General features: G+C 41.4%; 1 protein-coding gene across 1 annotated transcript in view; it reads left to right on the top strand.

Moving 5' to 3' along the window:
- Positions 1 to 513: 513 nt before the first annotated feature.
- Positions 514 to 16,559, top strand: part of LOC104159005 (spermatogenesis-associated protein 16-like) — a gene marked incomplete at both ends in the record, with an annotated part of 29,880 nt that continues 13,834 nt past the window's right edge. The window contains 3 exons of the mRNA XM_009696797.1: positions 514 to 530; positions 871 to 955; positions 14,648 to 14,795. Coding sequence (XP_009695099.1) covers positions 514 to 530; positions 871 to 955; positions 14,648 to 14,795 — 250 coding nt within the window. The remainder of the gene's footprint in view (positions 531 to 870; positions 956 to 14,647; positions 14,796 to 16,559) is intronic.

Raw genomic sequence — 16,559 nt, forward strand, 5'->3', positions numbered from 1 at the left:
TGAGACACTTTGAACTAGGGGGAAATTTCAAATTCAATTTACAGTAATGTCAAAGCACAATTAATATATAGGCAATGATAAGGGGAACATGCAGAAGTACACATTGATAGCACTACATCAACAAATAAACTTTTGGTGCTAGTAATTAGGTACACAAGATTATTATATGTTTAATTGACTAAAGTGACAATTTGGAATTACATCTAGTCACATTTAATTGGGTTTGGAATCTCTAGAGGAAAGGAAACGGAGAGCGGTGTGGAGAGGCAGCCATAAAAGCAAACTGATTTTTCTAAAGTCTGTCAAGACTCTGCATTAATATCCATTGCACAATAGTTTTTTAATATGCCTCAGTCTAGAAAGAGTAATGCAATGATTGTCACAGACAGTGGGAGTACTAAAGCATACTCAATTAGGTAGCAAGATAGCTGACTACTTTTAATTTTGGGGGTTTCCTTTAAAATATAGTTTAACCAAAGGTGAACCATGTCTGAGCTTGCCATAGACAAGTGATATTCCCAGTCTGCTAAGCTACAGGGTGTTATACATGTTGATGCTGTCCTAGAAGAAATGTACTTACATATGATACTTCAGCCACACTAAAATATTGTAGAGCATTCCTTAAATATTTGTTCAGAGTGAAACATGGAAAAGCTATTCAAAGAAAATGTAGGGTTGCTTGCTTGCAGATAGTTTAACGGTAAAAAAATGCTTCCTAATGCTTGTCTTAAAGTTGGACAAAGACTGAGAGTTATGCGTAATCTTTTGATACAAACCTCATGTTATCCTCTTTTAATATTACCTCATTTAAATATTGCTATATATGTCCTTCTCTCCCTGTACACTCATTTATTCTGCTTTTGCCATCAGGAGCACCATGATTGCTGACTATATGTACTGGCTGACAGGAGGCACTGAGCAGCATACAAGCAAGCTCATCAAACTGTATTGGCAGGTAAAAATTGATAGCCCAATGAGGAAGGAGGTGCCTATCTCACTATTAAGACCAAAATGAAGGATTACTGCTTAAAAGACTGCCGACAAAGGTAGCTCTTGGGCATATCAATCAACAGGACACTACATAGTACTACCGTATTTATAATGAAGTAGATTTTCTTGGACTAATTTTAAGGGCAAAATTCAAGGTTGTTAACCCTTGGCTCATACTTCAATTTTATGGACTGCTATAAAATTTAATTCTGGATACTGTATAGTTCCCTAAGCTATTTTTTGTGAAGTCTTCCTACCTTAGTGGCACTTGCCTTTTCCAATTTGCATGATACTAATCCTCTGACACCTTTCCAAACTCTTCAACCGGAAGGGGAGGAAAAAATGACTGTAATGAATGGTCTCAGAGGAACCTGAAGTGCTCTGTGAAGAATGGCTAGGCAAGACCCCAGTCTACAAAGATTACTTATGTGGGGAGTAGACCATTGACTTCAATGAGACTTGTCTTTTGAGTGATACTTATTTGAGCTGTCTTTTCAGCCATATCAGCACAAATTTAAGTTTAAGGGTACCCCCTTCTGCTCTGAGGAGAGCTCTCACACAGACTTGTAGGTGAATGGATGCTAGATCCTTTGCTGGGAGAAGCTTATTGCTGCAGAAGTTTATCACTGCCAGTGGTGTCCCAGCTATCACCCACCCGGTTTCAATGGGACCAAAGTCCATTTCAGAGGTAGCGCAGCACTGGGGCCTCAGGAGGTGGAAGACCCTTCTACCTCCCAGAATGAACCTGGCCCTCAGGTCCTCCTTGTCAATACAAGGAATTTAATGATACTAGGAACAATGTATGTCCCTTGCAATAAAATTTCAGAGTCTGATTCTGATCCCATTTATTTTGGGTTTATTCTGTGAGAACATCTGTGACATATGTACTTTATGTAAAGTGGTGCAAAATAGGTCTGACATAAACCAGCGTAATAAAGATCAGAATCTGGTCTTTTATCTTCACTTACATGGTAAATTCTTCCTTTTTAAAACTATTATTAGTTGCATTCTTATTGGTAAAATGGAATAAATCTCAGTCCTGGGAGCTGCTGAATTTCAGTACCGCTGTGAGTGCAAAGAGCATCTTATTCAGAGAATTACCCACTGGGCTAGTGTTTGCAATGCCTGTGAACTTTCTTATATGCTTTCCAGCAGAGAATTTCTTCTGTATAGAACAGTTTGATTTTTTCCCCACTGGGTCAGACTCGTTTAAAATCTTGAGTTCACAAACAGGTTTTATGAAGGGGTCATTTCTTCGAATGGAATGTCTTTTTTTGTCTCTTAACCCTGGTATCCATTGACTTCCCTTCTTGATGTCATGGACATGAAGCTTCAAAGAATAAACCTTTAAAGGAGGAACTGTCATAGCTGTCCTCTCCCCCAGGCATTCAGACTGTCCTGCTATGTAACAGGGCCGAAAAAGTGACATGAAGGACAAGATTCATCACGATGCCTCCTCACAGAGTCTAAACCAGAAGCTGTGGTTGGGCTAAGGTGGGAATGAAGTAGAACAGAAGTGGAGCTACTGAATCGCTTCCAGCCATTACCATCATCTCCTAGATAGCAAGGGCCAAAGGATTTTGGCAGTGGTAGGACTCCAGTCTCTCTCTGCCTCACTCCAGAGCTCACAGCTCACTTCTCTTCCTGACAGAGAGTTCTTGCGTGGGCCTCCCTGGACCTCCGTAGTACCAAGAGGCACCACCATGCTGTTTGTGCCCCATTCCCACTCGTTCTCTGCCTTTCTCCTGAACCTGAGTTGCTGTCATCTTTGCAGAAGTTTTGAAACGTCAGTAGAGATCTAACCATTTGCTTGATTCCCCCACCGTGCTTGATTTTCACTGGGAGACAGAGATTGCTCTGCAATTTTATGCCTTTTGTGCGTATGCCTTCGCGTGGGCTAGGCTAAGGATTCAGTGGTATCTATATGCTGACACACACGCAGTAGAGGCAGCTGGGTGCCCAGTACGGCTCCCACTCAAGTTAATAGCTGGCACTTAAGAAACACTGTTCCTGAAGATATATCCCCAGCACCAGTAACAACCTTTTCCTTCCCGAGCTGATGAGTTTTGTGCACTCGGCATCAGGGGTGACTTCAATGTCATTAGAGCACACAGCTACAATTATGTAGGATGATGTAGCATGTGACGCTGCACTGGGACTTTCCACTACGCAGAGACCAAGCAGAGGTAGCATAGGCTTTTTTATTAATATTCTCTCTATTTCACGGTGTAAAGCTGAAAATAACTTGTCACGACTATACGTGCTCATGTGCCTTTGTAACCAAAGCAACAGCTATTGATGCACGCTTTTCTTGCTAACTACTCCTCTGCCCCAGAACTCGCTAGCGTTGGCTCACAACCGTGAGCAAAATTTTCTGAGGAGGAAGGGAATAGATGGTGAACAGGACAGTTTGTTTTTCACTTCTGTGAAGAAAGATTTTTAGATCAGATATGTCACTCTCTGCTTTGATCAGTAGGTCATGTATATAATCTGCTGGTGTGTCATTGACTACTTTTGTTATTTCTTTTTACGATTCTTTTAACTGCTGGAAAAGGCTTTTCCTCCTCACAGCCTGTCTTCTACTTCTTTCATGGCTTCAAAACATTGTACAGACCACTCGAATCCTTCAGCTGATGTCTTTACTGCAAAAAATTCAGGCCCTTAATTCACATCTGCAAAGCTCTTTATTATTTATCCTACTTCTAAATCACTGTTTTTTCTCTCCTGATCTATTCCTCATGCTCAGTCTTTATCTTGTATCTCCTTTGGTTTTCTTCTCATGATTTTGGTTTTATACTTTCCTTTGAACTTCTTCTATCCCTGACATCAACTGCCAGGAGTCCTCTTTCTTCAAAACTCAAAACATCCTCAAATCGCTCCCCTCCTCATTATTAACTTTTACACATTTCTTCTTCTTCTTCAGCAGTAATCTGTTCCATGTGACTGTGTACCTCCTCTTAGGCACACTGCAAGGTTTGTACTGCTGGATTTTTAAGGCCAGATGGGCTCATATTGATGAATTATCTGACCTCCTGCATAAAAACACCACAGGATTGCACCCTTACCTTCCTGCACTGGTGCCAAAAGAGGAAAGCAGAGACTGGTTTTGAGAAATCTCCATTTAAATAGTTTAATAATAGAATATTTACCATAACCCATCTAATAGGTGAGTTATTGCATGGTTGTCCCCTGTTTCTCCTCCAGTTTACAAACTGGGATCTTACTTGTCCAGTCCAAACTTCCAGCAGTTTATATTATGCATTCATCTCTGAAAGCTTAAAGATCCTTTAGTACTTGTTATCTTCTCCCTGTATATGTACCTATGGATCATGATCAAGGCAACTTTAAATATTCTTTTTGATTAGCTTTTTGATTAGCTTTCTTTGATTATCCCCTTTAAAGTAAATCATCTATTTCTGGATCTTCTGTACAGTGAGATGTAATATCTAATGCCCTGTGTAGGTTTTGAATATTAATACCTGCCTTCCATTCCACTCTGAGATAAAGGTATAATGCTGATGAGAGGCGAAAAAGTAATTTGCAATGGATAATATTATTCAGTAAGTTGGGCCTTTTTCTCTGTTCAAATATTTTATTCCATGGATTGAAAATATACATTCCAAGTTAACATATAATCAAACGGATGGGCTTTTTTTCATAACCCGCTACAGCATATGCACTGGATGATTTGTGTATTGGCTGTTAGATTAAAAATAGGAGACTTAAATAGAGTTCATCACAGTAAATAATAATGTGAAAGTTATTAAATGCATTATGGTAGATATCTTCAGAGTGGTAGCAGCAAGATAAAGTTTAAACTTACTTATTGCTATAGTCAGGTAAGCTCCCTGGCATTTATTGTCAGCAATGCAATTTCTCAGCTGGTAATAGCAAAACAAACAATAGACTTGAGATATGTCATCCCATAGAAAGAGACCCTCTCCAAACTGTCCAGTTTTACTCACGCCTTTGTAAATTATTTCCACTGGCTCAAAACTCTGCAATATAAGCTGGATGTTTCATTCCATGAGTAAAAATATATCACACCCATACTACAACGTCAAAAGTGCCCAACGTTGTCAAACGTGAACTTTGCAAATACCTTGAAAGTCACAGCCTGATTTCACCAGTATCTGGCACAGACATCTTAGTATACAGTGCCTTTATTACCTAATTTATAAACATCTCAGGCCTAACTCATTAGCACACTACAAATTTAATTGCTTTTATCATGCCATTGTGAAAACCATGTGTCCTCTTTTATACTAAAGCTTTGGCTCTAGCATCCGTTATGCACTTATATCCAAAGTCAACCCCACCTAGCCGAAGTCGTACACCAAGTGCCATTGCACCAGCAACATATATGTTGCAGAAACTAACAGAACCCCAGGAAGGAATTTCAAACTTGTGGGTTCATATCTGTATGCTTCCATAACCATCTGTACTAAAAGCCTTAATTCCATAATGTAGCTAAGGCGTGTTTGCTACAGCTCAAATGGAGACCTTTAATTTGCATTGGAGTAATCTGGGCTTTTAGCTTTAGTTCCAGCTCAATGCCAGTGTTTTGGCCAAGACTGCAGCCACCACAGAGCTGCTCTTAGCACATTGAAAATACTGGCTCTGTGGCTGCTGCACACCAAGCTCACAAACTTGCCTTTCTGAGAAAACTTCTGTCAGCTAAACCCAACATCACAGAAAAGCTTCCAGTAGCACATGCATTGGCTGACACGGAGGTTCGGGTATTCAGACATTTGTTTTGCTCGCTCGTTGCTGTTGTAAACATCAGGTGCTTCCATTTCAAAAATCCGGGCTGTTGCAAGCACAGAGCAATACACACATCACACAATAAAGCAAATGATACCCCAGCCCTGCAAGGTGGCTGAACACCTATGGTGCTGCGATGAATGCTGTCAACTCCTTTAGAGCTCAGCTTTATCTCACACCTTGCGGGGTGATGATCCAAGGCAAGAAAGTTAAAAGGAAAAAGCTCTTAGTAGCCAAAACCTCCTCTGCAGTCTCAGCCGGTGACAAGGGCCGTCAGCAGTCCCGAGTGCTCACGCCTGACCCGTGTCCTGCTATGGAGCGTGAGGTTTCCAAGCTGGCAACGGTAGGGATGTTTTGCAATTCTCCTAATGGAATGACTGATAGGAGCTGACAGGCACCCTCTCTGGGCAGCCTGGCCATCGTATCACTGAGAAAATGTATTTCTCATTAATTCTTGAGGCTATTTTAGTAGATCATGCTGTGCCACACTTCACTGCAGAAAAGTCCCTTCTTTAATCAAATCTGGGGGAAAATCCCATTGAGGTCAATGACTGTTGTGTGTACAGGCAGAAGTAATTGTCTAATATGCGTAAGCCTGTATTGTCTCAGAGATCTGTGGAGCTTGTTGCTGCTTTAAGAATTAATTTTGAATTTTCTCATGTCAGATAATATTTCTCTTATACTCTTCATAAAAACCAATAGGTAATCCTCCCTCTTCTGTATCTATGGCCATTTTGAAGGATGACACTTGCCTTGAAGCACTGAGCTTTTAATTTTCTGGTGAAAAATTGGGATGTAATGATTTTCCTCATCCTGCATATTAGAAGAACAAAAAGATTTTGGCCCATAAGCAGGAAGATCTGTTCTTTCTTAGTACACCGCACCGGCATCCATATGATCATAGTGCAGCTTCTAACCAGTTCATGGGTTTCCTGTGGTCTCATTGCATCATGGCTGAAGCAATTTGTTAAAATTAAAATTATTAAGATTTTTTTCAGGGCAGAATGGGCCTCTTCCTAAGTATGCCATTTCAGGGATTCAAACCAGTCTGGCTTTGGAATATGCTATTTGTAAGACATACACTCAGCTGCAAAAAATCCACGTTGTTCTACTCTCAGGTACACTAGTAAAAATACGGAGTAATTGAAAACTGGATTGAGAAGGCAAATAAAATAGCATAACGGAGAGTTTCTATCATGTTGATACTGATTTGGGAGCTTTTTATGGCTGTTGTTATTGCTGATATTTCCATTCCAGAAACAATTCTACATGTACAAACCCAAGGATTTAACATTTTTCTTGTATTCTTTCTTCTTTAATAATATCTACCTCCACACATTTTCTACCTACTTCTGTTTTTCTGGTACCAGATCATTCATGGTAGAATAACTGTTGCTTGAATCATACTTACATTTACATGCTAAGAGAAGTTATTAGTTTAAATGTCACAATTATTAAAACAGATGGATTAATTGTCTCTAATTTCAGGAAAGATGGATTTATTGAATATACTGAATGTAATAGGTAACATATACCTTGCTGTAGTTGGTAGCTGTGAAATCCCAATATGAAACAAAATACCAACCTAATTAGGGTTTTAACTGTTAACAGAGGCCCATAAATCGTGTCTCAAAGATGCTCAACAGCAACAACTTGTCCAGCAAAGCTCCAGACCATTTAAAAACCCTACAGCGTAGCTCAAAAGTAATGTGCATATTTCACAAGTTAAATTTTCAATTCATTCTGGCTTTTACTGGGTTGCAAAGCAGAGCTTAAGATTTACAAAAGAAACCTGAGAAATCAGTGTAGAAAACCAGCCATTTTGTGCTGTTCTCAGGTCCTTATTGTTCCCTGGAGTTGCAAAGGTCCTTAAGAAGTTACACATTCATTATCCTCTTCCCTTTTTTGTGTACCATCTCCTTTCTTTGGAGAGATGAAGCTACAGGCAGGAGTTTGTGCTGTTCCCAGCATCATTACTGGTTATGTGGCTTTCCATCTGCACATCTGCTCTTGAAGAACTACAGAGGACATCACACAAAAATAAAGTCACTTTTCAGAAACATCTCTATATACAGTCAACTTGTCTTCTACTAAATTAGCAGCCATTCAACCACATAAAGTAGTTCGCCATTGCAATGACTCAGGCATGATTTTTTGCTGCCCCTTTGAACAGTGCTGTCCATTTTATGAGCTAACAACATCAGTCACCATCTCTGGCTGTCTGATTCATCTCTTCACATTTAAGTCAAGTTCCCAAAAGATGTTGAGCTCAGTGCTCGGAAGGATTGGCGTCTCCTTCAGTTAGTTTCTGCATTTTAGTTTCCTTTTCTTTTTTTTTTTTTAATTTTTTTCTCTTTTTGGGCTAAAAGCCCTGAAAATCCCCTACAGCAAGTATTCCGCCTTTCTCCCAGGAGTATGTCCTTGCCAGAATCATTCCCTGTCTCTCAAGCACTTGCCTCCGTCACCAGATGGATGCAGCATCCAGGTGTTGGCCGGTGGGTTCTGACTACATTCACGTAAAGCACTCAGCGACGCTCAACCTTTAGCTCTGCCGGTCTGAATTAAGATGTCTCTCTGAACCCAGGCTACCAAAGCTGTTAAGTTGAGCACAGTTTATAATCCTCTTTCACAAAAAAAAACCACCACAAACCTGGAGTTTAAACTGTGACCCATCCCTGATGTAGCAGGAGCCATGTGGAGCTGACCCAACACCTGCTGAGGACTTGTGATGGTGAAGGTTTCTCCCAGTGCTGGAAGGGCAGTTCTGCTGCTCAGAAGAGTCCCAGTGAATTGCGTTATTGGAATTAGTATATTTCATAGAATCGTAGAATGGGTTGGTTGGAAAGGACCTTAAAGACCATCTAGTTCCAAGCTCCTGCCATGGGCAGGGACATCTTCCACCACACCAGGTTGCTCAAAGCCCCATCCAACCTGGCCTTGAACACTTCCAGGGATGGGGCAGCCACAGCTTCTCTGGGCAACCTGTGCCAGTGCCTCACCACCCTCACCATGAAGAATTTCTTCCTGATATCTAATCTAAATCTTCCTTCTTCCAGTTTAAAGCCATTGCTCCTTGTCCTATCACTCTATGTGCTTGTAAAAAGTCCCTCCCCAGCTTTCTTGTAGGCCCCTTTAGGTACTGGAAAGCTGCTCTAAGGTCTTCCCGGAGCCTTCTCTTCTCCAGGCTGAACCACCCCAACTGTCTCAGCCTTTCCTCACAGGAGACGTGCTCCAGCCCTCTGATCATCTTCGTGGCCTCCTCTGGACTCTCTCCAACAGGTCCATGTCCTTCTTGTGCTGAGGACCCCAGAGCTGAAGGCAGTACTGCAGGGGGGGTCTCACCAAAGCGGAGTAGAGGGGCAGAATCCCCTACCTTGACCTGCTGGTCATGCTGCTGGCGCAGCAGCTGAGGCTACGGTTGGCTTTCCGAGCCATGAAAACTCTCTTCTCTTTAAAGAAGGGGCAATATTAACAAAACTGGTTAAAAGCTGTGGTTTTGGCCAATAGCTTCACGTAGAGGATAACTGACCGGTTCATGGAGGCAGTTCTTTGATGTTTGCATCCACTACCCCACTTCCCCATGGCAGATTTATGTCTGCCTCTGTTACCACGCCACAGAACCCTGTTCACACCACAGCTAGCTGGGTGGCCGAGAGCCTGCCAGCACAGTGTGTCAGTCGTGCTGACTATCCAAGGGAGCTCGGCTCGCTCCGCTGGACTGGCTCTGCTCACACCGCAGCATCTTGGGGAGTCGCAAGACCCCAGCTGGGGCAGGGGTAGGTGGCCCAGGCCAGGAGCCACCTCTGCAGGGATGCTCAGAGCTAGAGCTCCTGCCTGGTACAGAGACGCACGGTAGGCACCGATGGCAGTGAACCGTAATCCAAGCAGTAACAGCTGCTGACCTTGTCAGTGCTCTGGATCAGCCTTGCAAAGCAAATACAACCTCTGTTTCACTGGGCTCAGAGTCACTCCACCGTAGCAAAGAAACACTGAAATCTTTCACATATTACCCCTGTGCTGCGATGAAAGGGTAAGATCCTCAGTTGGTAGCAAGTGATAGAAGAGCTGACGACTCCTGTGACACTCGCCATGCATGTGAGTTTGTGAGACTGGAGAACAGGTTTGTGGGCAGCGAGCTTCCCTGTACTGGAATTGCATTTCCAAGTCCCTGCTTGCCTGCCTACCGGCATCACGGACATGGATTTTCAAGAGCAGCCTCCAGCCTTTTCCATGCTTTATGTATTCTGGGGTTTTCTTTAATGAATACTGCTCTCTTTGGAAGGATATAAAGCATGGATTTCTTTTCTCCCCAAACATAAAGAGATACTTATAAGAGTATCAAACAGATCTTGAAGCCTAAGGTAACCCATCTGCAATACCTCTGCCTTTCAGAAGTCAGCAGAATACAGGGATCTATCACTGTGCCACTCCGCAAATCCGCTTTCAAAACACACTGCATACAAAATAACTCGCAGATACTTAAATACGTTAATAACTTAAGAACCCAAATAAGCTGATATTTGATGTGACCTACATTAATGGGGAGGCATTACATGGTAGATAAGCAGAAAGTTCTCATCTATTGTATAATACATGATTTATTCATACCATAAACATATTGAGAAAAGGATATGCTCTGGCATTCTGTCTACTTATTTTTCCCGCAGAAAAAAAAAAAAAAATAAAAATGATGTAAGAAGATCATGCTGGTGAGAAGATATTCATATCACAACAGCAACAGACTTAGTGGCAGGGCTGCCAGATACTTCTTTATGGTCGGAAAGATATAGAGAAAAGCACATAGGCTGCACCACAGTGCACCCATAATTCTAACTACCAGCCTAAGAGTAGAAACAGTTCATAGAAGAGGCTAATGGCTTTACCCTGACTGATATCATTGCATTAATAAAAATCATCAATAAAAGCATCAATTCCTGCTGTACTGTAAATGAGACAGTGTCTGAGTGTGCACTGCAGCTGCAAGATAAGACACTAGAAAGATATCTAAATTTTTGGCTAATTCCAGATGTCAAGATAATTGGATTTTCCAAATTAAACCTTTCTGTAGTTAAAGAGGATTAAGGTTAGGGACTGTAGCAGGCAAAGCTACTGTCACTGTTATGAACAATTTTTTGCTACAGTGCCATTTTTCTTCTTCTATGTCTGCTCTAAGCAGGCAAAATGGCAAGAGCTTCATAAAAATATTGAAATAGTTATATCATTTGCCATCAAAAGTTGGCACCGAAAAGCTTTGTTTCTTGTGTATCTACCTATTCATTTTATGAGTTCTTAACAGAATTTTAGTGGGTGTTGAAGGGACAATATAAGATTGTTTAGGCTAAACTTTAAGTTTTATTAACAGGTCTGTGAAATGTAACATTACTAGATATGGTAGAATGTAAGGATATTGCAGAGCCAAGGTGCTCAGAGAAGAGAAGTATGTGGTGTTGGGTGAAATATATGTTTAAACCCTTGATCAAAACAAAGGCTGTTGATTAGGAATGTCTTTTGGCTTTTTAATTGTCGTGATAGAATGTATATCCCTCAAACCTTGTGAACGCTTGTGTTTCAAGATGGAATTAATTGGTATTTTAATAGAAGTGCTGACAATATAAATACTTAAGACACTTTGTCTCCAGATGGTTTCTCTGCAGACTTTCTCCCATTCCCCACACTTCCAAAACAGGGATATAAACCTCCTGACATAGCAGAGCATGAGTCAGTCCCATAACTACAAAAAAAGAATCTTCCCTATCATCAGATTACTCTGCAGCCTCTTCTTGAGTGAATTCTTGCATCTTTGCTGAAGTAATAAGTTTTGTCTGCTACTGAGGTAAACCACCAAATTCAGTGGACTCATGTCAATCATAGTCCTTACATTATGTGCTAGAGGAGCTCTTTCTTATAGTTTAAGGTCATCTCAAGGACTTAACTTTTTCTAACTCTGCTGGAGTTGAAGGCTGGAATGTAGCACCATGTGATGAGATATCACTGCAGAGCTCACTTGCGAGATATGAAAAAAAAAAATCATCTATCTTTATCATCTGTATCAGTTTAGCATCTGTCCCCCCATACTGATGAAAGAGCCTGACACTTCTTCCACTCCCAGGGCAGAACAGCAACGTCCTCCCCAATGTATCTATCTGAGAGGACATCGCAGAAAGGACCCTTCAGATGCCAAGACACCAAAACACATGCAAATGGGAAAAACCAGTTGTCCTGTCCTCTCTGCAAGGACTTTCTTGAAAGTCCATCGGAGGCCTTGCAGTCTTCTCCACAGTATGACTATATCTTGAGTAGCTGCACGGTGTACAGCATGAGAGATGATGTTCTGTAGGCATCCCTGTTTCCTGGACACATTGCCAGATATTCATCCACGAGTATGGACTTCAGTGCATAAAGGTTTAAGCAGAAAAATCCTTAGGGATTTCATCGTATAAAGTTTTCTCCTCCAAAGATTTTATGGGCTGAAGTTTTATATCCTTAAAGACTTTACCCCATAAAAATCCAAGAGGACAATAAAACAAATAGCATCTATGTCCAGGGTCAGTAGCTTGGGGAAAAAAAATACTCTTGGGTAATAATAATACCTTCAGTAGCAGTATTGACCAGAAACTATTCTTTTCCCCGTTGGCTGACATTTTGCCATTATTGCCCTCTGAGCTGGTCGCTATTTGCATGCTGTGCAGAGTAGCCATGGGTACATGGCAATGCAGAGATACTACAGGTGTGACTTTGAACTGTTCTTGAGGATGATAAAGCCAAAAGTAAACTTTGCGGGCACAATACAGAGCTTGTCTGGTCCAGCCACTCACGTTTTCATCTCGCTGCCTCACTCCATGTATTTTAAATCTGAAGTACATGGATACACCCAAAAACACATTCACATGCTCATATTAATCCAGATTAAGAAATGGTTGCCAAGCTATAGAAAATAAGCAGAATACCCAACAAGTCACACAAAATAAAGGCGACCTAATTCTTTCTCTATATTTACACACGAAATTCAGTAAAACTTGAGCAAGTAGGCCTCTGGGGTTTTTTAAATGTACCTTGGAAAGCTAGATTGGTACCATTGTTTTGCTACCGGTCCTCTAAGGGCCCTGAAGAACAAGATAATTAAAGTCCATAGAAATATGAAAACCTAAAATCACTTTCCTATAAATCAGTGCAGACTGGTAAGTATTCCTGCAGGGAGGAACGGGCACGGATCCATTCATGGGCCCCTGAGCATTTGGCAGGAGGACACACTTGCTATTTTCTGGTCTGATACCTCCAGATCTGTGGCATTAACCATGGATAACACGGCTGTGCCTGTGGAAAGCTGGAACTCCTCCTCACCAGGGGGGGAGGTTATTACTGCCCCGGGTGGTCATGATACTATTACACACATTTGAAGCTTGTTAATTTTCCTGGGCTTAATTCTGGCCACTCCAGACTGCTTCCTTTCTAGTAAATGCAGGATAATGGGCTGACTAAATATAGTAATCTGAAATATAAACAAATCCCCAGTGATACCCTCAACATCCAGGCAGAGTATTCAGTGTAAGAGCACTCAGGGTGCACGTATGGCAGCCTATCCCAATATCTGCTCAAAACGATTACAGCATTTCTATGGTATTTCTGCACACCCCATACCAATAAACAGGATGGAAACAAACTGGCGTAAGACCATATCAGAGGACCTGTTGTCTAAAGCCATTAAAGAGAAGGACATAGATATTTAACTAATTGGCACTCTCAGCCTTCCATTCTGGGTCAGTGGGACCAGTCGTCAGCTAAACAAATGACTCACGGAGGCACATTATGTCTTGGATGATTTTACATAGGTGGAGGATAGACTGGACAACAAAAGCAAGGACTTGTCAATAAAACACCAAGCTAGTCCCATAATGATACCTTCTGTGAATCACTTCAGTGTGTAAGGTGATCTGGGAGATTCAAACACTCTGCTAAAAAAATAGATGTCTTTCCCTCTCATGCTTTTCTGACGACCTCTATTAACTTTGCATTAGTACTGTCACTATTAACCGTGTTTACGCTTTTACCAAGATACATTAATGAAGCCTTGCAGTTCCCCCAGTTTCCAGAAAGGACTGCCCACACCAAGAAGACAAAATCTTTGTTAGCAACAGATGCAGCTGAAGCAGCGCTGAACGTGGCCTTATCCAAACCCCAACCCAGGAGGAACTGCAGCTCAACCTCCCTTGCGCTGATGGATAAGAGGACCGAGCAAGGCTGTTTCCAGGCTGGTAGCTCCTCCTGGCAGTTCCAGCACCAGTTCATTGGGGTCCACTGAGCGTGAAATCCACCTCTCCACATAAGACCAGCACAATGCATCATTTGAGTCGGTTTTAAGGGATGGCAAGGTTCATAAGCTTCGTGTTGCCCTCTGCACAGGAGTGAATTTTACTCTTAATGCAAATGGTGTTTAAATGTAATATTTTAAGACTAATATCCCGTATAGGCACAGTGTCTGATTCATGCCAACCCAAGGGGTAATAAGAATGCTTAGTATTGTTTAACCAGCTCCCAAGGACTGAATAAAACCCTCAGATGAAAGATGTGACCTTCAGAGAGCATGGAATCACTTTTTCTTTTCATCTAAAAGGTAATTTATCTAATACTTTTCTCCTCATTGAAGACATAGGCTTGCTGCAGTGAAAACTGTTTACAAATGTTCTTTCTCCATTAAATTGATTTTCTGAGTATAGATAGGCAGTGTTTTCTGGAACTAATTTAAATTCCCCCCTAATTAATATTCAAGACCAAAATATGTTATCTTTGCATGACTGTGCAATTATTAAAGGGAAAATATCATCTGTGAAAGTAATTTTTTTTTTTAAGTAGCCATTAACCAACATGAAATGTATAAATTTTTTGCCTTTTTTAGGCTATGATTGAAGAAGCCATCACTACAGAAGTATCTTTTTCGGTTATGTACACACCGTTTGTGAGAGAAGTCAAGGCTGACAAAATAGACAAGATAAAGGACGTGTTTGCTAAAAAGCACCCTGATTACACGGAGCACATATATACAGGTAACAGCAGATTTCACGTGCTCTTAAGCACTATATACTGTTCGTGTGTGTGTGGCTGACTTTAAAAGAGTTTGAAAGAGTCTGGAGCTTGAGCTTTAGACATTTCTACACTTCGGGGGGGGGGTGGAAATTAACTTCTGAGATATGCGTTATGATTGTACGTGATTTAGGTAATCAAACCAGTACTAAGGTGAAGTACAGACTTTATACTGCAAATCCCCATAAAGATGATTTTTATCCATGAAGCCTCATGTTTCCATTGTTGAATTTCATTATTGCAACTAATCTTTTGTTCAAAGGTAGATTTGCAGTGTATTGTGGTGACAGTGAGACCCAAGTTCATTCCCATCTCTGTGGATTTCCATCGGTCACCGATGGTCATCTCTGCAGCAGGGCCTTCACTTTCCAAAAATATCCTCCCTTCTACAAGCACTAATGGACTGACCGCCACCTTGGAGAGCATCTCAGCTGCAAGGATGGGAATAGATAGCCAGGTTTCCTTTAGCCTGTTGAAGACAAGTAGGATCCAGAGGAAACAAGGGCTTTGCAGAGGCTGTTGTCGTCTCCTGGCAGGGTGAACTCAAGTAGCATAGAATCATAGAACCATTTAGGTTGGAAAAGATCTTTAAGATCATCGAGTCCAACCATTAACCTAGTCCTGCCAAGTCCCACTAAACCATGTCCCTAAGTACCACATTTACATGTCTTTTAAATATCTCACACCAGCCAGGAGCACCCAGTCCTGCAGCACGTGGTTTCCTCTGTCAATTTGAGTCACTGTATCTCCTGGAGTAAACAGATGCTTAAATTCTGGTGACCACAGCCTTATTTCAAAAGGAATGGGCATGACATTTTGGCAAAAGAGATACTAGGGGACAAAAGGCATTTCTTACCATCATTAACCTGGTGATTTGGAACATAGTTGACCCCGATACACTTGGCTTTGAGTTGGTGATTGAAAAACATAAAGGGAAAAGTACATTTCTCAGGTCAAATTCTGAAAAGCCTCCATCTTCATCATACAAACTAGGTGTGTAGCTCACTTCTCACTGCCGCTTCCAGCAGGGTCATCCAAAAGGCTGAGGTGCTGCCCGCTCCGTGCAAGAGTTGCACCCAGGTCAGACGGCTTAGTCCTTGCAGCACCGCTGAGCCCCGGCACTCAGCAGATAAATGAGGCTTCCAAAAGGATTGCCTCTTTGGGGAGGAAAAGAAATTCTATTTGAAAAACACAAATAAGAATTAGGAAACCAAGTGTTTACCACAAAACTGTGCAAACATTTAACATAAGTAAACTTGTTTGGTTCATTTTTGTTTTGCTTTTGGAAACCTGTACAAAACTAGATTGTGTTTTGCAAGTTGCAGACCATCCATGTATTGGGTTTCTAGCAGTAGCTTTGGGGTTGTTCAAAGAGGGAAAATGAGGACTTATCTATCACAGAGGTTGTAAAATCCCTGTCTACCGTTTACTTGCTGATGTGACTTTGTGGAGAATTTCCTGGGACAGAAGTATTGATATTAAAAGGAGCATAAAACTCCCTGAATATGATTTTTAAAAAGATAAAATCATATTTCACATAGCCCCTTCAGTTTACAGCAAGGGTGAGACTTTCAGGCGCACATAAGCAGCAAAAGTGTGCAAGTGTTGCACTGAAACTCAGTTTGTGTTCATAAATCGCTGAATGACTCTGAAAGTGTCACCAGTCATTTTCTACTCCTCCCAAGAAGGAAAAGAAAGAAGAAAAAAAAACAAAACAGGGAGAGTAA

The sequence above is a fragment of the Cariama cristata genome, unplaced genomic scaffold (genome assembly GCF_000690535.1).
Source record: "Cariama cristata isolate BGI_N322 unplaced genomic scaffold, ASM69053v1 scaffold5043, whole genome shotgun sequence".
Classification (NCBI taxonomy): Eukaryota; Metazoa; Chordata; class Aves; order Cariamiformes; family Cariamidae; genus Cariama; species Cariama cristata.